At 51.2% G+C, this 24,473-nt stretch overlaps 1 protein-coding gene across 1 annotated transcript in view; it reads left to right on the forward strand.

The window, feature by feature from the left end:
- Positions 1 to 1,464: 1,464 nt before the first annotated feature.
- The window catches only part of LOC116906271, a 30,943-nt gene continuing 7,934 nt past the window's right edge, over positions 1,465 to 24,473 (forward strand). The window contains exons 1-6 of the mRNA XM_032909160.1: positions 1,465 to 1,530; positions 3,985 to 3,994; positions 5,547 to 5,658; positions 9,393 to 9,466; positions 9,569 to 9,813; positions 18,087 to 18,172. Coding sequence (XP_032765051.1) covers positions 1,465 to 1,530; positions 3,985 to 3,994; positions 5,547 to 5,658; positions 9,393 to 9,466; positions 9,569 to 9,813; positions 18,087 to 18,172 — 593 coding nt within the window. The remainder of the gene's footprint in view (positions 1,531 to 3,984; positions 3,995 to 5,546; positions 5,659 to 9,392; positions 9,467 to 9,568; positions 9,814 to 18,086; positions 18,173 to 24,473) is intronic.

Below are 24,473 nucleotides of genomic sequence, written 5' to 3' on the forward strand. Positions count from 1 at the left end.
GGTCATGGCGGCCAGGGGCACTGCGGCAGATTTTTCTCCCTTCGTTCTTTGCTGCAGTCTGGGTGCGGCTACAGCAATTTGTCATAGAATCTGGGGGGCTCATTTTTCCAGCCAATCACTTTTAGAGAAATGAGCGCATTGCAGCAGAATGCGCTGACGTCAAAGACCACCCCTTCTGCGCCTTTATATAAACCCCACCCAGCCAGCCCCTAGCGCAGAAGGCGAAGAACTGGAATAGAGCTCGCCTCGGCTCTGCTGGCCTTGGCTGAAGCTCTTCCAGAGACCCGGGGCGGCCACGGGAGAATGCCTTACCTGGTGAGTGGTTAGCCATCCTTTGCCTGGAAGGATGTGCAAAAATAAAGACGACATCTCCTTCTGGCTTTGGCTCTGTCCTACTGGACTCGCCGAAAGACCATTGCTGGGGACCTTCTCCCAAAGGCAGCCCCTTACTCAGCCTGGTCCCCAGCATCTGACACAAAATTCTGTTAGGAAAAGAATCCTCAGGCACATTTTCCTGGGCGGGAGGGGGGGTCCACCAGGGCTCTTTTCTCCGTTAGTTCTGGAGCGTGGGCTGCGTGGCAGAGACCCTTATTAAGAACAACAGCGATAACCAGATAATCCCCCCCCAATCCAGTGTAATTTGGTTTCTGGAGTCTAAAAACCCGATTTTGGCGGTTCAAAGCCACCTTTAGAAACCCATTCATGGTGGGAGACATGGCGGCGATGCATCCTGCAAGCCCCGTAAAATAGGGAGGGGGAGGTACCTGAAAAGAGGGGTCTTAAGCCATCTTTTCCTCCTAGTCTTTAGCCAGGTTCTCAGTGGATCGTGGGCGTAAGATTTAGACGTTCACGTAATCTAGCGATTCCGAATCCAGACACTCGGGTTTTGTGTAGACCCGATCTCAGGCAAAATATAGGGGGGAAAAAAATGTAACCCTTACTAGCCGTTTCCGTGACGCAGCTACTTTAACAGCGGCCAGAGATGGTGTCAAAGGCAAATCTGCCCGGAGACCCCAATCACATAGGGAAGGCTGCAGTTGACGCTAGGGTCAAGGAATAGGGGGCACAGGCAGAATAGATGTGGGAGGTGGGCTGGGGTTGATAAAAAGCCATGTCCTTGCGTCTCGAATGAAGGAAAAGAGAAACGCAGAAAAGGGGGTGTGTGGAGGGGGGGTGATCTGAGTGCTGGGAATTTAGAGGCAGGGTTTTTAGCATTGCGCATGATGGCTGCGGCAGGATTCTGACGTATTGAAGGCTTTTGACTTTTGGTAAATCACCTTTTGCCGTTTCCTTTGTCCCTGTCAAGCCCCCCCCTCGGCCGCCCCCTCCTCATCCTGGGCTGGCTGGTTGAGGGCGGGGGGGGGGCGCGCCAAAGGGCTGCTACGTGGCAGGTTCTGGAAGGTTCTATTGATGGCCGCAAGAGGGCGCTGGTGGCACTGCGGAATTTTGGGGGGCGGGGTGGGGATGGAAGAGGAGGTGGCCTTTGTTCTCCTGCAGGAGGGGGTCGGGCGCGAGGTGGGCTGCGGGACTGTGGGTTCATTTACCTAAGGGGAAATGTTAGTAGATACATGGGTTTATTGAGGTGCGCTTGCAAGGACTTACATAGGTCAGAGATGGCGTCATCTGCAGTGGCTGTGTGATTTAGGGTGTCATGGCGCAGATTAATTTATTTTCAGTGATTTTTTTTTTTAATGGGGTCTTAGAAAGGAGTGGCTTTTTGAGGAGAAGGATTGCAAAAATGTTAATTAGGGGTCTTCAGAGTTGACGTGGCAAAGGGGGGGGCAAAATTTTGGGGAGAAGGGGTGGATATTGGAGGGGAGAGGCAGGGTGGTCTTCCTTTATTTTGTCATATAGCTTAAGACCTCAAAAATGAGTGTGTTGCGTATTAAGAACTGAGTCTTTTAAATTTTAATTATGGTTAATTGGATTTACTAATGATGGGAGGCAGCGTCCTGCTTTTACTTATCAGAAGTAGAATTGTGGTCTGGGGGCAGCCCCTTACTGCAGGGTCTCCTTATGGTCGTGGCTTTGGTGCAAGGCGGCTCCTAGATGCATGTGAGTGTGCTGCGTCATGTCTGGAAATTGGCTCTGGCTAGTGGTATCTTGGAGAGGCGGGGGGGGGCGGTGGTGGCGCATTGCGACCCTTAAAGATGGCCGACGTGGGCTATGCCCCCCTTCCCAAGCCTGAAACCTGTTGGGCGCCCTCCCCCCACCCCTACGTCAGCCTAGCTCTAGCAGCTGCATCCTGGTGCCTGGGGGGGGGTGCCTCAGGTGGTTGGGCTATTGGAGTCTTGGTGCGGACCGTGCGCCCCCTAGCGGTCTCTACGTGCAAATGGTTCTTGGCCTGCTAGACTGGCGCTAGAGTTGCGCATGCGCACACAGCTAACACTTGTGACCTGTCAATCAATTTATCTGTACCCCTCCCATTGCTGTCCTCCCCTCCCATTTCTCCTCCTCCTACTCCTCCCACTTCTACTTTTCCTCCTCCCCCTCCCATTTCTTTTCTCCCTCCTTCCCCCTCCCATTTCTTCTCCCTCCTCCCCCTCCCACTTCATCTCTCCCTCTTTCCCCTCCCATTTCTCCCCTATCTTGCTCCTCCCATTTTTCCTCCCTCTCCTCCCCTCCTCCCACTTCTTTTCCCTCCTCCCTTCCTCCTCCTTTCTCCCCCGCCCCTACCCATTTCCCTCATTCCTCTCACCCCTCCCTTCTCTTCCTCCCCTCCATCCCATCCCTGCTTCTCCTCCCTGATCCCTCCCACCCCTCCCTCTTTCCCTCCAAGCCTGCCCCTCCCTTCTCTGCTCTTTCACTTGCCCCCTCCCTCTCTATGCTGTTCTTGTGCTGGCCGTTAGAGGTCATCAAGATGGTTTCTAACAACCCCCTCCCATATCATAGGAGCTCTCTTCAGGGATGACATCATCGGCTCACACCAGTCTTCCAGGACCACCTTCTGGATGCCAAGGCTGCTGCTCAAGTACCTGCTGTGCACCTCTGCCTCCTGGTACCACAGCCCCTCCCTCAAGTTGCTTGCATTTTATATGGCCTGTGGATTCCTCCTGCCCATTCCCCATTCATCACCCCCAGACCCATTAGCCATTAAAGACAACCATTAGACAAGCCATTAGAATGTTAAATAATTAGCTGTAATTGTAATTAGTTGTAATTAATTAGCTTAAATTGTAATTAATACTTATACCTGGGCATTTAATAAATTCTCTAACCTTTGCTTATTTGTAGAGTCAAAGAGCATGGATTCCAGGAACCCACTAGCATACAGAACAACTTCTTGTGGACCCCCCTGGGATCAGGACATCGAGGGACAAGCAACAAAGAGGATCCATCAGTGTCCAGCTAGTCTCTCTCTGGGGTTCAAACCTTGAACCAATGCCCTAGTGAGGGGGCACTGGCCATGACCCCTCAACCTTTGCTCTGCTTGTATCTTGAGTCTGAGTGCTTCCCTGTACATCTGTGCTTGTGTTCATCAGCTAGTGAACTGAAGTGCTTCCCTCCCCGAGGGGGGTCGTCCCTTGTGACTGACCATGTTGTCCTAACAATGTCCTGAGCAGAAGGGTCCCCAATGGGAACCTCTCAGGAGGGGGGCTTGGGGCGGGGGGGGGACCAGCATCTTGCTGGCAACTGTGGGTGGGGTGGGGTGCTTCCTTCTGGAATGAGCATGTGGCTGACCCCCAAAGGCATGCCCCCTCCCCCTCCACCCACCTTCTTGGAGATGTCCCTTCCTTTTGGGGTAGTGGGGACATTAGGAGCAACCTCCTAGGGTTGTTGTGAGAATTAAATGAACTGTAGCAGCCTGAGGCAGGACTGGGCAGAAACCTCAGCACATGTTTGTTGAAAGGTTTGCAGGTGGATCGAGTCCCCCAACTCACAGTCTCATGTGTCTCGTCTATTCTCCTGCAGACTCCTGTAGCCCCTATGCCCAGGGCTCTTCTTGCTCCAGCTAGGGGCTCCTAAAGACAACAGGCCGTCCAGGAGACTTTGAGTAAGGACATGAGTAATGTGTGTGGCCATTTCCAGAGCACTTTCTATGTAATATGACCATGTTATTCCTATGTAATTCGTGTGTGTCAAGGGGGTAGCCTCGTGTCTAGAGAGGGGTGAATTGGCATTGATTTTTTTTTTAAATTAGTTTTCATGACTTTTAAAAAGGTAGGTGGGAAAGAGAACTGGGAGAGCCCCACCTCACTCGTGGGGTTGAGGACAATGGACTCTTTTGCTACATTGGCTAGGACGGGGGTGGGGACAAAGTCGGACATGGTTGCCATTGTGATGACCTCTCATGGTCCGGTTTCCCTCGTCCCTGCCTAACGCTTTTTATTATCAAACGGGGAAATTTCTTGCTTCCCAAGGGTGGTCTTGGGGAGCTGCTGGGAATTGGGGGAGGGGGTGGTGGTGGCCCAAGTCTGGTAGCATGTGCTGACCTCACCTCTTAGCAACGTGTGACCTTAAACAATTCATTTAGCTTCCAAGTTTCAGTTCCTTTCACCCCTAGATAGGCATTTAAAAAGAAAAAAAAAAGGAAAGAGAAAGTGGGGGTGGGGGGGAGGTGGGGTGGTGGGGGTGGGGAAAACAGCTGGTCTACCCACAGAGTGCTTCTGAAGACCAAACGATGTAACTCACAAGAAAGTGCCTTGTAAATCGCCCAGAAATTGCCAAATACTTACTAACCAAGGAGGCTGTCCCTACCGCCCACTGGCCAGCCCGAGGCTCACTGTTGTGAGCACCCAGTAGGGGCTGGGTATTTGTGCTCAATAAATAATTTCCAGAGTTAGAAAGAAAAAAAAAGTTCATTCAACAAACATTTTCTGAGACGCTGACCATGTGCCCCATGCACCAGGCTATGGCTGAGGTACAAAGATAATGACGAACAGTCTCTTTCGGAGGCTAATTAGGACCCTCGTCTTTACCAGCACTTTCTTTGATGGCTTTTTAAACCAACCAGTTTTGTCCAGACAAGACAAAAAAAAAAAAAAAAAAAAAAACCGGGCTGCTTTAGGGAACCCAGTCTTGGAGTGGACAATAGTGTCCTGGCCTCTGAAAGGAGCTGATTGGATTAGGAGGCAAATGAAGGCAGAAGGAGAAAGTAGGAGCAGACAAATGCCATGGGCGGAGACCCTCTCTGAGTTAATTCAGGCTAATTGGAGGGACCCTTCCCGTCTAGCAGAGTGGCCAGGGGCTCTCACTACTGCCTGCTCTGTCAGCACTGCTCTGTGCACATGGAGACTGGAGCTACCCTGGTCCCTCTCTTGTAATCGTCCATTCATTTGATGCTCACAACTCCCTGTCCTGACCCAGGGCCGGCCTGCCGTCACGCGGGGAAGCAGAGGTCGCCAAGTGGTTTCTCTGATGGGGCCCCCACATATCGTTAGCCTCATGGCCTCTTCCGTTTTAGTAGCAGTGGACATGTTCCTGTTTCCAGCCTGCACCTCCACTTCAGTTCCTCTCTGGACTTCTGACTCCGCTGCCCTCACCTGGAGTCCCGCCTCCCCTTGTCTTCCTTCCTTGCCACTCCAGTGTCTGTCTTTCCTTCACAGCCCGGCTTCTCGAGGCCTGTCTACACTCGCTGCTTTCCTTCCTCACCTCCAATTTCCCCTCCAACCCACTGCTTCCTGACTCGCTCTTCTCCATCGAACGGCTCTTGCTCAGGTAAAGACTTTTCTGTAGCTTGACCCTTGGCACCATTCCAGCCTGGCTGGACACAAGGACAATGCATTTCCATTCCTGCTGCTCCATGGCTTCACGGCTCTGGTTCCCTCTCCTACTTCCACATTACTGGCTTCACGGACACAACTCTTCTCACTTTCTCTGGGAACCTAGATTCCCAGTCCTCTCAGTTTCCCAAACCTGCCTCATGCCACCCAGCCGCCAGGGCTGCCTAGAGCACTCTGGGGTTGGTGGTCTGGGTTCAGGTCCTAGGAAAACCACTTAAACCTGGGATCACGGTGTAGGCCAGCTCTTCCAAGCTAGCTACCTTGGCTAAAACAGAGTTCACGGTCTTCACCTGGAAGGCCAGGTGAATTCCATCAGGTAAGACACATGACTCCTTAGCTGAGGGACTGGAAGGGGAAACCAATTAGGTATTCCTGAGCAAATGCATTTTGGGGGGGGGGTCACAATTAAGTTTTCTCAAAGTTAGGTTCCCACAGAGAAGACCAAAGAGCAGGGACACTGGGAGGGGGAGCCTGGGGGTGGGGGAGTTGGAGGAAGGGCGAGCATTAGCGAAGCCAGGAAAGGAGATTCAGAAAATACTAAGAGCTACCCAAACCTCAGCAGAAGCTTTCCTCCTAGGTTAGCCTGGGCTTAGAGGAGAAAAACCAGAAGGAAGCTTTTAAGTTGATTACCCAGTGACACGTCCCAGGAAGCCTCGATATCACATAGCCCCATTGAAGGGGTTTGAGTTCCTCTCCCCCTCTCCCGAGGTTTAACCTCTTGCCCTGATTACCCTTCCCTAGTGCCTCCCTGGACTGGTGATTAAAGTCCCCATGGTACAAGAAGGGTCTCCAGGAATGACCAGCTCCCGGGATGGAGCCACTTCTGCCCCCCCCCCACCCGGCCAGTTCTTTTTTTTTTTTTTTTTTCTTTCCAGTTTTATTCTACTTTTTTTGGCCTTTCTCCTTAATGAACATGGGGCTAATCTTGGCCCTTGTGGAAGGAAGAGGCTTCAGAGCTAATGAGGTAGCTGCTGGGCTCCAATAGTCATCTCCTAAGGAGCCCTCTTTGTCTGAGAAGGAAAAACATTGATTATCATAATGAGAGCTGAGCTGGTGGCTGAGGGGTGGGGTGGGGGCTTTTGGGTTCTTTAAAGTTACACTTTAATGTAGATTTCCTTCCTCGTTGAAGCCTAACCCCTCACTCCACTCCACCCCCCGCCCCTGCCCCGTCCCAGTGCAAGACCCATTGAATAGGGTGGCAAGTTGAAGGTAGCTTTGAGTCAAGGAACTACAAGAGGTCCATAGTGACTACACTCATTCCTTGTCACCCAGACTCCTGCCAAGTTCCCCAGTCCCACCCCAGCAATCAACAAGCAAAGGGGACTCCCTCCTCCCACCCCACGCACACCCCCCTTTCCTCAGTGGGTCTTCTATAGCACCATGGGTCCAAGTTATGTCACTACCCTGTGCTGGACTTGAAGGTAGGGTACTAGGATAGAGCGGAGGCCTAGGAGAGGAGAAGCCACCCACAAGGCTCCCTGTCCACAGTGCACAGTCAGTTGTTGAGATTTCCACTGTCTGCAGGGTCCCTTGTCTCAAATACCTGTTAATAATATTTACATTGAAATAATAGGTCCCCGAAGCCACTTTTGATATTCTAGGAGTCCGGGAGTATTTCAAAAGCTAGGGCCATGCGGAGAGGGCCTTTGTTCAGGATTTTAGTCTCAGGTCATCAGGCCTCCAAACTTAGCAGCCTTGAGCGATTCAAACAAGACTCCCCTCCACCCACCCTGGCCCTCCACCCCCCTCCCCTTGCCACCATCTCAGCCCTTGATGTTCTGGAAGGCAGGAAGCCTGTAAGTAGGACTCCTGGTAACTGCTTCCTGAGGACAGTTTGCTTCTCACCCGCTAGCATGCTTCCTGGGACTCTCAGGTGGATCAATGGATATAAAAGCCCCCCTCCCCTTTCAGTCCAGGCATTTAGGCTGGCTTCAGAGTAGTTGGCCCACAGGGCTAGAGTGTTCTGGGTACTCAACATCTATGGAATCATTCAGGACATACTGGGAAGTTACGGAGATGAGGCCAAGGAGGGGGAGGGAGGAGGCAGGAGAAGCACCAGCCCCAATTCTTCTGAGAACAACTGATTTTTTTTCTGCCTCTACTGCCCATTCCCCTCCTTCATTCTCTGTCTCAGCCCTCCCTCTGTTTGTCTCCCCCCACCCCCTTTTCCCATTTGAATCTGGTTGGTTCCTTCGGGGTGCCCCTAGGCCACCCCCTCCTCCTCTGGGTGTCCCAGCACCAACCCGGTAAATAGTGGGGCTCAGTAAGAGTATGTGGGATGATGTATGGTGGGACAGGCGGACAAATGGACAGGCTCAACTGCCACATCTGGGCAGCTAGCTAAGGGTCAAGGGGTTGTGGGGGTCTGGCTCAAGGGACTGGGATCATTAGCGACCTGCCCTAGTGTCAGCCCCCTTTGAGGGGTTCTAGGGTTGAGCCTTGCATTCGTCCGCGCGTCTACTCTGTCATCCACAGTTGATCCTAACTGAGCGTGCCCATGGTCCTGGCCCTGGGCTTGGCACCTGCCACCTAGCTTGTCCCTTGATGGCCTCTGCTTCCTAGGGAGGGCAAGCTGGGGGGTTGTCTGGGAGCCAGAGCAGTGGTCTCTGGCTCCATAGAGGGCATTCAGAGGGCATGGGGTGGGCCTGGTTTGCCTGCCCTGCCTTCGTGCAGACCTGCCCACCCCCAGGGCCCTGCCCCCCTCTCTGCCTCCCCCCTCTCTGCCTCCCCCCTCTCTGCCTCCCCCTCTCTGCCTCCCCCCCTTTCTGCCCCCCCCTTCCCCCCATTCATGGCTGAGTACGGGCTACTGGTCCCCGCAGCTTAGGGCTGAGGCAAACGCAAAAGGAACAGCTGTGATGTGCCTTGTCCTGGCCACACAGGTCTCCCTCTTGATAGGTTGATAGATGGGGGTCTGAGGCTTTTGGACCCTTTCCACAGTTTGTTCCTCCCCCTGGGACTCAGTCCGGCCGTTTTTTTTGTCCCCGATTATGGCTGGAGACTGTGTCCCATGTCAGGAGCCTTCAGAGAGCATGTGCAGGCCCCGCCACTGCCTGGCTGTCCACCTGCTCTTCTCTACCTGCTGGCTCCCCCCTGCTTCTACAGTGCCAGGGTTCATCGCCCACTTGGCATTCTGCTTGCATAGCCTTATTCCATGGTGTCTCCCTAACACCCACCTGTGCTTCGGTGTCACTGGGCCATCCTATTCCAACCTCTCCCTCGGGTTTCAGCCACTCCTACCCCTGCTTTAAAGTCTGGCTTCCCTTGCTAAAGCCACACTGTGGCTAACCTGGCCCCCCGCTGCCCTTAGCCTTGCCACCAGGTCCCCATCCCATTGTGCTCCTCCTCCATCCCTTCCACCTCCCTCCACCTCCCCAAACTCACCTCAGTTGCCAACAGCCTCCCCGTGCCTGTTGGACAATCCCTTGCTGGTTCTTCATCTCCCGTGGGCCTAGTTTCCAGGGGCTGAGTGACCAGGGTCTTAAAACAGGTTTATGCCCTGGCTTGCTGGCCCTGGAGATCCCATCGTCGGCTTCGTCGAACTCAAAGTCGTCGCCCTACCCTGGTGGGTGTTTATCACACTTACCACCACCGTGTCCTTGAGAGTTCATGGCTCTGCCCTCCTAAGCCCCTTGCTGACCTTTTGGTGTTGTTTTGGGGGCTACTATCCAGGCCCGTCGCGTCTTCCTGTGCCATTTCCTGTTGTGCTCAGGTTCCACGAGCTGCCCATCTTCAGAGAAGAGCAGGTGAGGCCGCTGCCTGTCTTCATGCGTGTGAGTACAGGTGGCTTTTCTTTCTTTCAGGATGTTTGCTTTGTAGGAATTCTAATTTTTTGCCTTTCCTCAAAGCTGGCATTGCCCACCGGCCGTGCCGGCTGAAGAAGAGAGGACTGAGGACCCCAGGATGCCCAGCGCGAGGACCCCAGGATGCCCAGCGCGAGGACCCCAGGACGCCCAGCGCGAGGACCCCAGGATGCCCAGCGCGAGGACCCCAGGATGCCCAGCGCGAGGACTCCAGGACGCCCAGCGCGAGGACCCCAGGACGCCCAGCGCGAGGACTCCACATCCTTACGTTGCAACCCTCCTGGAATAGGGTGAGTCTCTTGCGTCGACAAACACAACTTTGTTAGAATTCACTGACACTACATCTTCACTCAAGAAGGAATACATGGGGGTGCAGCTGATGAAGCTTCTCGCCTTAACCTCGGAACCTGGATGCCTGGACGCTGCCCGGAGCTGAGACGGTTACCACGAGACAGCACGTGTGGGAGTCCATCCTGGTCCCTGTCTAGCAGGGACCAGAGACGGTAAGTGGGGATAGGTCACACATAGTCTACACTCCTGGAAATGTCCAGGAAAAGAAACACAGTAGGCACACAGTCAGCCTGACTGACTATGTTCACGATGTGAATCCACAGGCCCTTGGCCTTTTCCTATTCAGAGATGTGGACACAGATGTCTATCCACCCTTGGCAGGGAGACATTTCTCCCATGGCCATGGCAATTCTGTTCCCATGAGAATTTCAGCCTTGCACACATGGCACTTTGACAATGTTCTCACGTGAAATGGTGGTTTGGAGCGAGGGTGACTTTCTTTCCCTCACGTCTGACACTGCTGTGACACAGTAATGGTGGAGAAGACACAGACGACTTCATCATGTGTTCTCACGGTTTTGAACCACAAAGAGTGGTTAGTTCGTTTAATCAGGATGTATATTCATAGAGCCATTGAAGTCTTGTGCGTGTGGGTAATGGGGGCGGGGTAGGACCAGGTTTTTTTCACAGGGTCGAAGGATCAGGTGAACAGAGCAGCCATCCAAGTGGCTTCGAGAGGAGGGTTCCTCCTGCTTTGCCCCACTTGGGGTGGTGTGAGACATTGGGGCACTTTGACTGTGTCCAGGTCTGACCTTGGCCCCGTTGCCACCTTTTTGGACACCTTGAACTCCATGTGCTGTCTCAAGAGTCCTCCTAACATGTCAGCCTGGCTGGGGACTGGGGGTGGGGCGCTTGTCTTTCCCGTGGTATCTCTGATTTGGAGGCAGCTTCCACGGTATTCTCTCATTAAATGAGATTCATACCTAGCTCCTCTACGGCTCCGCCTTTCCCCCTCCGAAGTGGAAATGGGATGGGATCCTGTTATTATTACACAAAACCTAACTCCGAGAGGGGGCCAAGCACCCAGGCCTGGCCTTTGCCTGCCTGCTTTTCCTCTCTAGAGAGCCCGGCGTGCTGGAGCGAGGAGGGAGTGTGTGCCTAGGGCATCAGGAAGGCTCTGCCTTGTGACATTTACTCCGTAGCTGGCATTTACTGAGCAACCTGCAAACACGGTGACGTGGCCAGGGAGCAGGGCTGGGAGGGGAAGCTTGCTTAGGGCAGGATACCAGCTCCCGGGGGCATCAAATCCGGAGCTTAGACAAAGCCACTGGGTAGGTAGTCTGAGCTGAGCCAAGGGCTTGCAGCTCTGAGCTTGCTCATTAGGGACAGCCCGGAACTTGGGGGGTAGACTGAGCCAAGAGGTTAGGCTAGGTTAAGACGAGGCCAAACAGACCCAACCATGAGCCCACATATCCCAGAATACTCCCACACTCTGCAGCCAGCCCCACCTACCCTCCCAGGATCCAGGAACAGGCTTCACAGGAAGGCACACTTTGATTGACTGATGTTTCAGGGACCGTGGAAGCTAAAATCTCAGGCAGGTATCTCTGGTAGATTTTGGGTGACATTAGGTTTAAAAACAAGGAAGAATATACTGAATGAATATACAGTCCACTAGCCTCTGGGATTAGAGTCTTAGGAACGAGAGATGCTGGCACTTGTGAGAATCAAAAGATTCTGGAAAATTCTTTTTGATGCTTTGGGCAATCCCTGAGTCATAAAGGGTGGAAATGAGCCCTGAATTGCTAAAAGAGCAGGCACAGGGACCTTGTCACCTGGTGGGAAGATGGGAGGTGGTCTTTGGTCCTCTGCCATGGTGATAGGAGGCACTTAGCTCCCCCTACCCCCAGTCCTTTTTAACTCAGTGATTCACGAGGAGGGTAGATTGTGGGAAGAGATAGCGGTTTCCTGAGGGAGTGCCTGTCCATCTGCCCCAGGGGTGGGTGGGAAGGGGATGCCTGACCTAAGCAGAGGTTACTGGTGGAGGGGGCTGGTTTTGCTTACACATTCCCGCCTGCAAGCTGCTGGCTGCAGTTTTCAGGGCCCCTGATCTGTGTGATTCAAACCCCAATTGTATTCGAAAGTACATTTCTCTAAATGATGTCAAAACCTGGCAAGACTTCAGGGCAGCAGGATGCATATGTTTCTTATTCTTTCATTTACATGAAGTAACTTACATCTTTTTTTTTAAATTTTTAATTTTTTTTTTTATGAACAATCTGACTTCTTAGAATGAAAAAAAAAATTCTACCCATATTTTGATGAGCTGCTTAATGAAGAGAAAGGGGTATCACACCAAGGGGTTGTGGAGGGAGGTAAATTAAGGCCCTCAAAGGTTACAGAGCCGTGGACAGTAAAGGACAGTGAAGAAGCCATGCTGGAGGAAGTGGGTAGGGGTGGCTACCTTGGGACCCCTTTCTTCTCTAGAGACTGGAATTTAACAGGCTGTGAATGAGTCCAGAGAGCTACCCCCTCTTCTGCCTATTTGAGCCCCATCCTTCTCAGACAAAAGAAGGAGGAAAGTAAGGTTTCAGATCCCATCCCTAATTAGAGAAGATGGAAAATTCTAGGAGAACTGGGTCTTTCTGAGTGGGGTCTACTTAAGCACAGGGGTCTCTGTAAGAGAGAGAGAGAGAGAGAGAGAGAGAGAGAGAGAGAGAGAGAGAGAGAGAGAGAGAGAGAGAGAGAGAGAGAGAGAGATGCTGGTGTGGGTGGTGGATGGCTCTGAGTAAACCCTGGCTGCTCATGGACACCTCAGGCTCTCTAGGTTTCTGAGGAAAGGGGTGTTTCAGGGTGAGGTTGCCTTTGTGGCAAAGAACAATTAGTCCTGTGGGAGTTAGGGATACTTGGGGGGGGTATTAGGAGCCTCTGATGGTATTTCCTTCTGGGCAGCAACAGGGCTACAGAGCAGAACAATGTTAGGAGAGGGGTCCTAGGCCTCCATCTTTGATGCAAATGTCTGGTGTGTTCTGGGATTGTCGGGCCCTGAGGCCAATGTATGGGGTCCCGCCTCTTCTTCCTTTGGGAATCTGGTAGCTTTTGTCGGGCTTCTCAGAGGCTTTGTCCATGTTTGTTTTCTCATCTCTCTTCATCCCCAAGTCCAGTGTGTGTGTGTGTGTGTGTGTGTGTGTGTGTGTGTGTAGGGCAGGTGTCAGGTGACAGAGGCCAGTAGCCCCCACCCTCCAACTCAAGCAGGATGTGGGAGAGGAATTAATTAAGGCGAGAGCAAGGGTGGAGGGTACAGTCTTGACTTTCTTAATTGCTCTCTAGTTTCTTTGGGCTTAAGAGAAAATTGCAGATGGTGAGGTCTTCCCTCCCCTAGCCTGGGAGAGGGGCCCCAGAGCCTGGCTCCCCACCACCTTGAGTTGGCCTTCTCTTCTCTCAGTGAATAGGGTCTTTGGCTGGGGCTTAAGGAGGAGACTCTTAGCCTGGGAGCTCCGAGGCCCCGCTGCAGCTGGAAACAAAGGCTCAGGCAGAAAGGAATGTGGGGGAGCCCCATGGAGTACAGCCACCTGGGGATAATTGGGAGAGCTAGCCTCGATGAGTTTCCCAGGTCCTGTGAATGGCTCCTGTCAATGGAAGGTGTCCTTTCTTCATATGAAAGGAAATAAACCACAATTACCTACTCGACATGGTGTGTGTGTTCCCAGGGTGCTGTGTGGGGCCCTGGCCCTCTCTCTCTCTCTCTCTCTCTCTCTCTCTCTCTCTCTCTCTCTCTGTGTGTGTGTGTGTGTGTGTGTGTGTGTGTGTGTGTGTGTGTGTTCCACCTAGGAGCAGACCCCTGCTGTAGTCACCCCACGTAGTCACCCATCCACTGTCTGACCCTGGGGACCCTTGAGCTTGTCCTTCCTCGGGCTAGACTTGCGTAAGGCTCTTGGGATAGAGCGATAGGATTAACTATAGGCAAGGATGTGATCACGTTGGGCCCAAAGCCCAAAAGATGCTTTAAAGACAGAATGGGGCCAAGAGATAGTCCAGAATGGAAAGTTGGGGAAAGAGGATGGTGGAAGGGCCAAAGAGTAAGCACATGTCTTTTCTGGCCACCAGGGACCACAGCTGTGTGGCTTTTTTTTTTTTTTTTTTCTTTTTCCTTTTCCAGCACGTCCTGTAAGTGGATAGGCAGCCAGTTTCTCCAAGGTTAGGAAACTGGAGAGGGAGGGGGTAGGGGTCTGAAATGTAGTTGGTGTGGCAGATATGTATGGTTAGGGACATAGAGCAGAAGAGGTCGGAGTGGCCACACCCCTGCCCAGGGGTTGTCCCACTACTTTCCTAGACTGGCCCAAGGCAAAAGTCCCTTCTAGGAGAAGGAGTCCTGGTTCGCAGTCATGGTTGGAGTCTTTGTGACTCACCATTTCCGAGCCTCAGTTTCTCTGTCTGTAAAATGAGATCAGAACCTAACTGTACCCATTCTGTAATGAGATACAGTCCCCATTTAACCTCCTCTAGATTTCTGGTAGACCACCCTATTCCTCCTTAGAAACTGTCAGGTGCTCAGTGGACAGAGCTCAGAATGGGTCCTTGGGTCCTGGAGAGGCAGCTGTCTGGAGCTGCCTTCCAGGATCTGAACCCAGCCCCTTGTCAGCCCTGCCTGTGGGTGTGATCTCAGCCTTGCCTTCAGCCCTCAGGGTCATCATTTCTCCATCTCTATGATGAGGAGTGCAGGTCTGTAGTCACCCGAGGCCTTTGGAGTTTGCGTCTTTGGCATAGCAGACTCCTTGGCAGCCTTGTTTCTAATTCTTCCCTGCTTTAGAGGTGAGGGGGCTGGAGATTCCAGAGGGCCCCTGGGTGAGGGCTGCTGATTACAGGTTCCTGAGTGACAAGCATGGTCAGGGGTGTCTCAGAGCTCAGCTAGTTCCTCACTGACAGCTTTTAGAAATCACAGGTCTTTTCTTGGAGGCCGTTGCTGCCCCACGTGCTGTGGTGAAGGCCTTACTTATTACAGGGAATTTATTCAAACATTCTACAGGCCAGGCTGGGAAACCCTTTTTTGGGCCAGAGAGCATCCCTTGTGTAATGAGAGTAGACCCATGACTTCCCTGACAGGAGGATGTGCCCAGAGGTGCTGTTCCCAAGGGGTCATGGTGCACCCTTTGGTCAAGAGGCACTTGGCATCACCCTGTTTAGCATCCTGGCTCACTCAGGGAAGAACTTCTAGCTGAAGCCACCCAAGGTAGCAACTCGTAAAAAAAGTGAGCGGTAACCACCCTCCCCCACCCTCCCCTGTACTCATCTTTGTCTGACTCGGGGCCTCAGCACAGTAATCAGGAGCTCACAGACCTTTTCTGTCAGTCTGTGCCCGTCATTACCGTGGTGGACTGCGGCTTTTGTTTTGTGACCTTGGTTGCTACAATACCTACGAGCCGAAACGAGGAATCAAAAAATTGCCAGCTTCAATTAGACTGACAGACTGTGTTCCCAAGGCTGCTTCAGCCTTTCTATCCATTAAGGGTAAACATGGACCAAATAGGTCCTAATTCGCTCTAATTGCCTACTCCTGAAGCAAAGAGGTGAAATTCCAGGAAGAGGCATATATAAACATCCTCTGTAACCCGACCAACGCAAATTAGAGGGCTGATGGGGGCCCGATGTGGAGAAGGGGAACATGGTTTCAAAAGATGTCCCAATTACCACTCCCATTTTCATAAATGGGCCCCTAATGTCCAGGGCCTGGGTCTCAACAAAGGTACAGGAAATTAGCTCTACAAAGAGCTTACATTTGTCAGGGGAACTTGCAAGAGCGTAGTATTTTCTCAACAGGTAGGGAGCGGGAAGGGCTGATCATTTCGTGTAACTGCAGACTATTTCTTGAGATCAACATCTTAGTAAAAATAGTCCTTTGACGTTTTTCCTCTGTTTGAAACGGCGGTGAGATATTTGTGCCCCAAACAAGATCAATTAGGTCCTGTGTGCCTCCGGAAGAGAGAAACTTTAAAAAAAAAAATTATCTCAAGATGCAGAGTTAGGATGTTCTAATCCTGTTGAGCCGTGGGGGCTGCGCTTACGGCTCCCGCCCTCATTTTATATGTGTAGCATGAGCTCAGGGCACATTCATTTACAAGGTCTTCCATCAGCCATCTGTGACAGTGGTTCCTGCGGACTCTATAAAATCTTGTTTTTTCCTTTGGCTCCAGTGAGTCATCTCTGCAGCTTTTCTGACATTTGTTAAGATTCCAGCCCCGCACTCTCTTGTTATTAATATATCACGCAGACCTGGAGCTAGTACACGCAGCTTTCAAACCGAGGCACGACTTTGCCAGGGTTTCGTGCAAACGTAGCAGCCTGGGGACTGCATGCCGAGTTCATTAAGGACAGTCAGGCGCGCCGAGGGTCCACAGGGGCCTGGAGGAGAGGCAGGAAAAAACCCAGATGCCCTGGGCTGCTTCTGATTACCTCCATGCCATTAAAAACAAAATAGAGGAAAACACAAGTGGTAGAGACAAGGCCCCAGCTCAGGTTCCTGCAAGGAAACAGCAGCGTCTTTGGTCTTGCTGTGTGTTCTTGGTCTGCAGTCTCGTGGTCACCTGGGGACCGTGCTTATGATGAATGGCCACCCCACCCATCAGGGGTCATGGGGAGATGGGTATTCAGTATGCAGTTAGGTAGCCTGACCTTAGATGACCAATAGCGTTTGGCTTGCCCAAATCTTCCAGTTGTCCTGTGCACCCTTATTTTTAAGACACAGATTGGGGCAGTTATAGGAGAGTTGGGATTGGGGAGCGCAGGCCAGACAAGGTATTTGTGGGAGGCTTGGAGATAAGAATTGTGTCCTCACTGTGCCCTGGCAAGGTTTGGGGTCCCTCAGTTAGAGAGCCATCTGGGAATGAGGGGGTATAGGTAGAGAAACTTGTCTGTGGAAGTTGAAGTACAGATAGTGTAGAGAGTCCTTGGAGAGCCAGCAGGGCAGATATATATCTGGCAGTCTGCACTAGGTGTCAGGTCCCTCCGTTCTATGCATCTCAGTCTGTGACATCCCAGAGCCCCCCCACTTTACAGACACGGCCTTTTGACTCCCCCTTTGCCACATACGTTGACCTTTCCCAGACGCTAGTAAGACATTTTAAAAGTCAACTCATTTAAAACATGTTTTCGATCGTCGTTTGGTTTTCGTTTCGTTTTGTTTTTTTGTTTTGTTGTTGTTGCTGGTTTCTCCAGCACTTTGAGTTTGTAGAAAACTCAAGGCAAGCGAATATGGGGGTTGGGGTGTAGCTCCATTAGTGGAATGTTTGCCAGCCAGCAGAGAAGAAGCCTTAGAGTTCAGTCCCCAGCACCAAATAAAACCATGTGCAGTGGTGCGCGCTTGTAACCTTAGCACTTGGGCGGTAAAGGCAGGAGGGCCAGTCCGGGCTACATCAGGACCAATTTCGAAAATACAATTAAAATGAAAACTGAGTCACCCTGGCCTCTTCGTTAGCATGCTGTGCCTACATAGTGCTTTTATTGTCCTGCCATTGGATAACCCTGACGCCTGGGTAGTAGAACGGCATCCCTACCAGGAGGCTGGGTTCTATGTTGTACTTCTTTGTGGGCCTTGGTAGTTGTCCCGTGATATTTAACCTCATGTTTGAGGCAAATCCTGGACTTGTAAAGACTTGGTGTGCTGGCATTCTGTTGGGTCCCTTATACTCTTGTGACATGGTTTGCTCAGAGGTATCTGCCTGGGTACCATTGGGGGGGGGTCACCTGTCATTCTCTCTGTCTGTGTGCCTATGTGCAATGGTTGTTCAAGACAGGGACCACTGAAAGGTTCTTAGCATAGCCCACATATTGGAATCCTGGCCTCTGCCAAGCTTGGCCCATGCTGAGTCTTGCTGGCTCACTGACTTGTCCCTGGGCACAACCTGTGCCCTACCTTCAGGGTGTTTGCAAAGCTCTGTCTACCAGGGGATGGGTGGCTCAGTAGGTATACGTTTGCATTTTATAGTTACAGCATCCCTGAGTCTTTGCTTTTTAAATAGCAGCCCCTAGTCCACCATGCAGGATAGTACCAAGGCTCTTGGTATATGCGCTATCCCCTCGTAGGTAGCTGGTAGGGGTGAGCATGGAATGAGTTGGTTGAACAGAGGGATACTAGTCTCCGTGGATTTCATATTTGTTGAACTCGAGAGAGCCCCTGCTGTAAGCCATCCTCTCGACATTCTTTGCCAGCCCCCTCCTTGTACCTTCTTTCCTGGGTAGGATTCTACCCTGTGACTGCAAGCTTTCTGATTTTTAGCCAACGTCGTCATCACCTGGAATCCTGCGTGGGAGCCTGGACACACGGACACAGAGCCTGCCCATAGGACCCTCCAACTGTAAATCGTAAGTGGCTAGAGTACAGTGAGCTTACTTGATGGCTGATTGGGTGGGGGCTCCACCAAAAGTACCCTCTCAGCCGTGCTGCAGCCTGTGCAGATGGGGGTGGGTGGGGGCGGTTTGCCCAGCGAGCCAAGTCGAGGGCTGACCTGGTGCTTGTGTTGTAAGATGGGAGCCTCCATCCGCCTAGTGTTGTCTGTCTCAAAAGAATTCTATAGGCAGCTTCAAGTGTGGGACCCCAAAAGAATTTCTCCTTTTTCACTCTTCCAAATGAATGGGCCTTTCATTGCGGACTCTCCCTCTGGCTCTTGTACTGACTAGGATTGGAAGCGCCCTTCTGAGCTGAGGCCTTCAAAGGGCTGAGGACAAAATGCAGTCCGAGAGACCAGCTCCTCAAATAGGCTTCAAGCCTCCATGACCTGAGCCCACCCCCTGGAAATGTCTGGAAAGCATAATGGGCAGGTTTTCTGTCTTCAAAGTTTCCATCGAAACCTCTTCAAGTTCCTTATTGTTTAGGACTGAGACACTTGGGGACGGTAATGGGGACTTTCTTTTGTATCTGTCTTGAAAGGCCAAAATATTTTTATATTGCTGTAGACAAAGCCACCTATTTACAAATGAACTCTGTTCCGTCGTTTCCCACCAGGAAGGCTGTACTGTGTTTGTATCTCTATGTATTCTGGGGTCTTGAAACAGGTTTCTCATGGGGATGGCCATTCACTGGGGCCCAGAGCGGCAGAAAGGGAAGTGTCTGCCCAGCCAAGGGGGTCTGGGGAAGGAGGGGTCTAGTCTCAGATTTGCTCCTTGTATGTCTAGGGTAAACCCTGGGAGAATCTGGTAGTAAAAGAACATATGCTGTGTTTGCACCACATCTGCCATTTGTGTGTGTTTCTGGGCTATAGGTTTGTACACTTTAGAGCTTAACATGGTGGGAGGAAGTAAGAAGGGCCAAGAGGGCACGGGCGCTCTGGTTTTCTTGTCGGGAGGCTGTTTCACTGGTGTGTGTTACATCACATAATGCATGTTTGGCTGGGCAAGGGAAAGCAGCGTGAAGGGGTAGGGAACAAACAGGTACAGAAGGAAAGGAAGCAACTGAGGGGGGAGCACGCAGTCATCGTCTGGTCTCATTGGTGCCCAGGCAGTCGATATGTAAATCAATAAAATGACTAGCTGATAGCTATTGGGTCATCATGAACCTGAGGGGTTTTTTTTTTTTTTTAATTGAAGAAGGAATCCTAAAGGACAGAAGGAAGGGGAAGAAGAGTTGTCCAAACCAGCTCTGAGGTTTTCAAGGCCCCTTAATGTAAGCAGATAGATGACGGTGGGATCAAAGAGAGAGAAGGAAGCAGGAAAGAGAGAAAACAAACAAGATGCCTAAAATCTAAGCACGTAAGGGGATATGTGAGCATGCAAGGAGAACCCAGCTGGGTTAGCATTGGGGTACCCGTGGATAGCTAATTCTTTCGGGGCACCCCAGCTCCAAGGGGATGAGAGACAGCAAGTAAGAAAGTGAGAATGCATGAGAAACAATAAAAAGACAGAGAGGGAGAGGGAGAGGGAGAGGGAGAGGGAGAGAGAGAGAGAGACAGAGACAGACAGACAGACAGAGGGAGAGAGACAGAGACACACACAGACAGAGAGAGACATAGAGAGAGACAGAGACACAGAGAGACTCACAGAGAGAGACAGAGGCACAGACACAGAGACACATACACAGAGAGAGACAAAGAGAGACAGAGACACATACACAGAGAGAGACAGAGAGAGATAGAGAGACAGAGAGAGACATAGAGACAGACAGACACCGAGAGACAGAAAGAGACAGAGATAGAGAGACATAGAGAGAGACAGAGACAGATAGACACAGAGAGAGACAGAGAGAGACACAGAGAGAGAGAGACAGAGACAGACAGAGAGACACACAGAGAGAGACAGAGACAGAGAGAGAAAGAGACAGAGAGACAGAGACAGAGAGACACAGAGAGAGACAGAGAGAGAAAGAGACAGAGAGACAGAGAGACAGAGGCAGAGAGAGATACAGAGAGACAGAGACAAAGAAGAGCAGACAGATGAGGAGCTTCAGGGGAGGCTTTAGCTAGGTTTCACAATCTGACCACTTAATTCTACCAGCAGAGGCTTAAACACTAAAAGGAAGGCAAGCTGCAGAAAGGTTGGTAGTTGTGAAAGTCGCAGAGGAGAGAAAGGAATAGGAAGTGCGGTCCTGTGGAGGGATGCAGCTGAGAAAGACAGCCAGGGACACAAAGGAGGAGAAGAAAGGTAATAATAGGCCCATAGATAGGTAGATGAATGTAGCTAGGGACAGGACGAGAGGCTGTGTCAGCAGATGGGTTAATTCCCATCTGTGCTTCTGAGATGGACGACGACCCACCCGACCAAGAGACCTTTCAGGCTTCAAGATGTCAGGGAGGGCTTCAATGGGGCAGTGGAGGGGAGGCCCATTAATAGCAGATTATGATGTCTCCAATTAGATGCACCTGCCCTCTGGAAGTGCGGGAGACCAGTATTGAAATGGAAAGAAAGACTGAATGGAAGCCCCCGAGAGTAGAATGAGAGAGTAGAATGAATGGATGAGAAAAAAAGATTTGCATTCACTCTGGGGGGAGGGTGCTGAGGAGCCCCAGGGTCACCTGATCTCCCGGGAATGAAAGGGCGGGCGAGGGAGTGATAGAAAGTGACAATAAGGTGGGGGAGAGATGAAAAGGGGCGCAGAAGATAATAAGTGAGACAATTAAGTCTAGGAGAGGGGCTTGTTTAACACAACTCATCCATATTAATTCAAAATTGAGGCCCAGGGATGGGCCGGAGCTGGGGGTGTGTGTGAAGCCTAGCATGTGCCAAGCTCTGGTTCTATCTCCTCTGCCTTGCAAGACAAACGCAGGAAACCAAATTATAGCCCGGAGGCTGTAAAATGTTGTTGTTGATGATTTGGGGACAAAGAGAGCTAGATCAGTTGGAAGATAGAGTCGAAGGAAGACGTAGGAAAGATTTAGATGAACACGAGGGGAAACAGCAGCTCATAGATAAGTGTTTAAATGCGGTGAAGACGTATCTGTTGGGTGGGTCAGGCAAGGAAAGGGCAAACATAGAAAAGAAACAAGTTCAGGAGTGGCCCTAGAAGCGGGGACTTGAGTAAATCACCATGATGCTTAAGCCGTGTAAGGGATAAAAGATGTACAAAAGAGATAAAGGAAACATGCAAGCCATACAGAAGAGGGGCAGGACAGACAGACGCTCGAGAAGGTTGAGGGTATAATGAATATACATGGAGACTTATGCCTGAGAAGGGCATATAGGGATGAGAGACACAGAGAGAGACACAGAGAGAGAGGGGGGAGAGAGAGAGAGAGAGAGAGAGAGAGAGAGAGAGAGAGAGAGAGAGAGAGAAGGGGGGGGGGGGGGGGGAGAGAGAGAGGGAGAGAGGAAATGGGAGGGGAGGGAGGGAGAGAGAGAGGGAGAGAGAGAGAGAGAGAGAGGGAGAGAGAGAGAGCGCAGTGAGAATTATGCTTAATTCAAAACCGGGCTCCTGAGATAGCTAAATGTCTCCTGAACCCAAGCACCAGCACAGGGGATTAAATAACAAAAGAGCTTCAGGCAGATCCATTTGGAGAAGGCTTGGGACCCTCGGATCATGCTTAATCTAAATCTGTGCACCTGAGGTCCATAAATAAAAGAATAAATATTGAAATAAAAGAGTGATAGAAAGGGTGAATGAGCGCACAGGAACGAATTAGACATGGAAGTGGTCATAGCAGCCTGGAAGGAGTGGCCCATGGGACTTCTGCTCATCTTATCCGGGGCACCTGAGGTCCCATAGTGAGAAGATGCAGGGAGAAGAGGAGAAGGGAAAGGCGTGAGAGAAAATGAAAGAGAGGGGGAGGAAATGAGAAAGTAGCAAGGAGAGGAAGCGATCTGTGGGTGCCTCGGAAGAGGAACATCCACCAGGATTAATAAGGAGGCTCTCATTAATCCTAAAGATCGATGAGGTAATCCAGACCCAGGTTCTTACGGGGAGGGAGAATGGAGAGAATTAAAAAAAAAAGAGAGAGAGATGCAAAAAAAGGAGAGAAGATAATAAAACGAGCAACATGATAAATGGGTAATTAAGAGAGGCTGTCTGGACAGAAACAATAATGAGTTCCCATGCATAGTCCTTAAATAGATAAATACATTATACCTTTCAAAGAATGCGTGAAAAATCGAGGAACACCACGGCCCCCAAACAAGGCTGCACCTTCCATTGCTGTAATAAAATACATGCAGCGGAGGGCCATAAATAACAGTAAATACTTAAATGTAAAAGGTGACCAGACAGAGGGAGAAGATTGCAAGCCCAGATACACGAGGGAGGCGATGTTTGGTTCGCATGTGTAATACAATTATGTTCACAGGAAATTAATAGATTTAAAAAAAAAAAAGCCCATCCAAACTAAGGCAGAGGAAAGACGAGGAAGGGAAACGAGATCTGAGAGATGGGGCAGAGACCCGGCTGGGCTCAGGACTCCTCCTTCTATTCTGCTCACTGAGGTTGTCAGGGCTGGAGAAGAAAGCGGAGGTCTGGGTGGGTGGGCAGATGGATAGGAAAGGAATTAAAAGCTACATGGGGAAAAGGAAGAGGGATTTATAAAGTGGGGGCTCCAAGAGGTTATGTCTTACTTAAAACTGTGCTGTTGTTGCCCCCCAAAGGAATCAAATCTTAATGCTTTTGTGAAGGAAGAGAAGATGGTTACAATGTAGCAGGAAAAGAGGGGGGGGGAGCAGGGAGAGAGGGAGGGGCTTGCATGTGCTAAACGCCCACTGGGATCAGTAACAGCTATTGACCTCCCACAGGCTGCTTCCACACAGCCTAAATGACTGGGAGCGGCTAGCTGAGATGTCCCTAACCTTGGATCATCACTGACATTTCCTGCTTGCTGGGGGTCGGGGGGGCATTTCACTGTCTGTCACATCTTCACTCCATAAACACATCCCTGCATAGTGCTCTATCCATAGGATAGGAGGGAAGGGCTCAGGCCTGGGGCCTGTAGATGGTTCTATGAATAAGGGGCGCTCTGCCCAGTGGGTACCTTGACTCCTCCCTGGGAAAGGATCCCTTCTGATCCTGATGTGAGGGGGCTTAGCCAGCCAAAGGGCAGGAGGCAGTGAGGGGATAGGAGGCCTTGCCTGCGTCTTACCATCTTGAGGTGTGACTTACACCCAGGGTCTGGTGCAGACAAAGCTAATGTGAAGAGCCCCTGGGTGAAGCAAGTATTTTTGTTCATGAAGCTCTCTGAGATCAAGCCTATCTCAGTTCAGAGTCCTAGCAAGGGTTATCTCTACATAGGTTTTCATACATGATCCTGGGTCCCAGCTCCTAGACATATATGCCACCTCTGGAACCCGTTTCAAGGCCCCTCTTCCAGAATGTTTAAACCTTGTGTTCTGTAACTAGTAAAATGCGCGTTTGTACTGTGGATTGAAACTGTCTTTTTATTGGCCCTCATGGGCTGCTGGGGGAGACCCGGAGAGTTGTCCTGCTTCTGTCCTGTTTTCTTTCTCTGTTGTGGACTTGTAGGGTTGTGTGTTGTATGCTTGTGTCTGGCCATTAAAAAAAAAAAAGAAAAAAGTCACAGCCTTCTTTGACTTCTCAATTCCTATTGGGGCACTAGAAACCAAACCAAACCAAACCAAACCAAACCAAACCAAACCAAACCAAACCAAACCAAACCAAACCAAACCAAACCAAACCAAACCAAACCAGATTCTTGTTAGGTGCCCAAGCAGGAGGACAGTAGTTTGGCTGGATCCAGGGAGCATGTGCAGACTTGAAAGCAGGGTGGACAGATGGGTTTATAGTAAAGGAGCTTTGGTGAGAGCTCAGTGCGCAGGCTCCATAGAGAGAAGGCATGGAAGGTTGGGAATGGGTGGGGCCGCTGCTACCCGAGTTGCTGAGGGTCTGAGATACCAGCAAGGAGGAGGGGCCCCTGGAAGAAGCGTTTTTGAGATGGCTGAAGAAGGAAGATGGGCCCTCCCTACCTCCGCTTCTAGCTTCTAGTTCCTAGCTCTTTAGTGTAGGCCCTGGATAGATGGCCCAGCCTCCGATCGTGGAAGACACAGACTAACCTTGTCAGAAGCCACCTTCTGTGCCCCCAGCACCACGTGTCTGGGCCACGTGAGCAACGCCACGTGGGCCTGACGTGGAGCTGGGGCCGCAGGGGTCTGATGGCCTCCTGTTTCAGAATCTGGGGTTCCAGGCTCTGCCTCGGCGCCTATCATCCTTGGGACATCTGCTGACCTGGCTCCGGAAGAT

This window comes from Rattus rattus, chromosome 7 (assembly GCF_011064425.1).
Source record: "Rattus rattus isolate New Zealand chromosome 7, Rrattus_CSIRO_v1, whole genome shotgun sequence".
In the NCBI taxonomy this organism is placed as follows: Eukaryota; Metazoa; Chordata; class Mammalia; order Rodentia; family Muridae; genus Rattus; species Rattus rattus.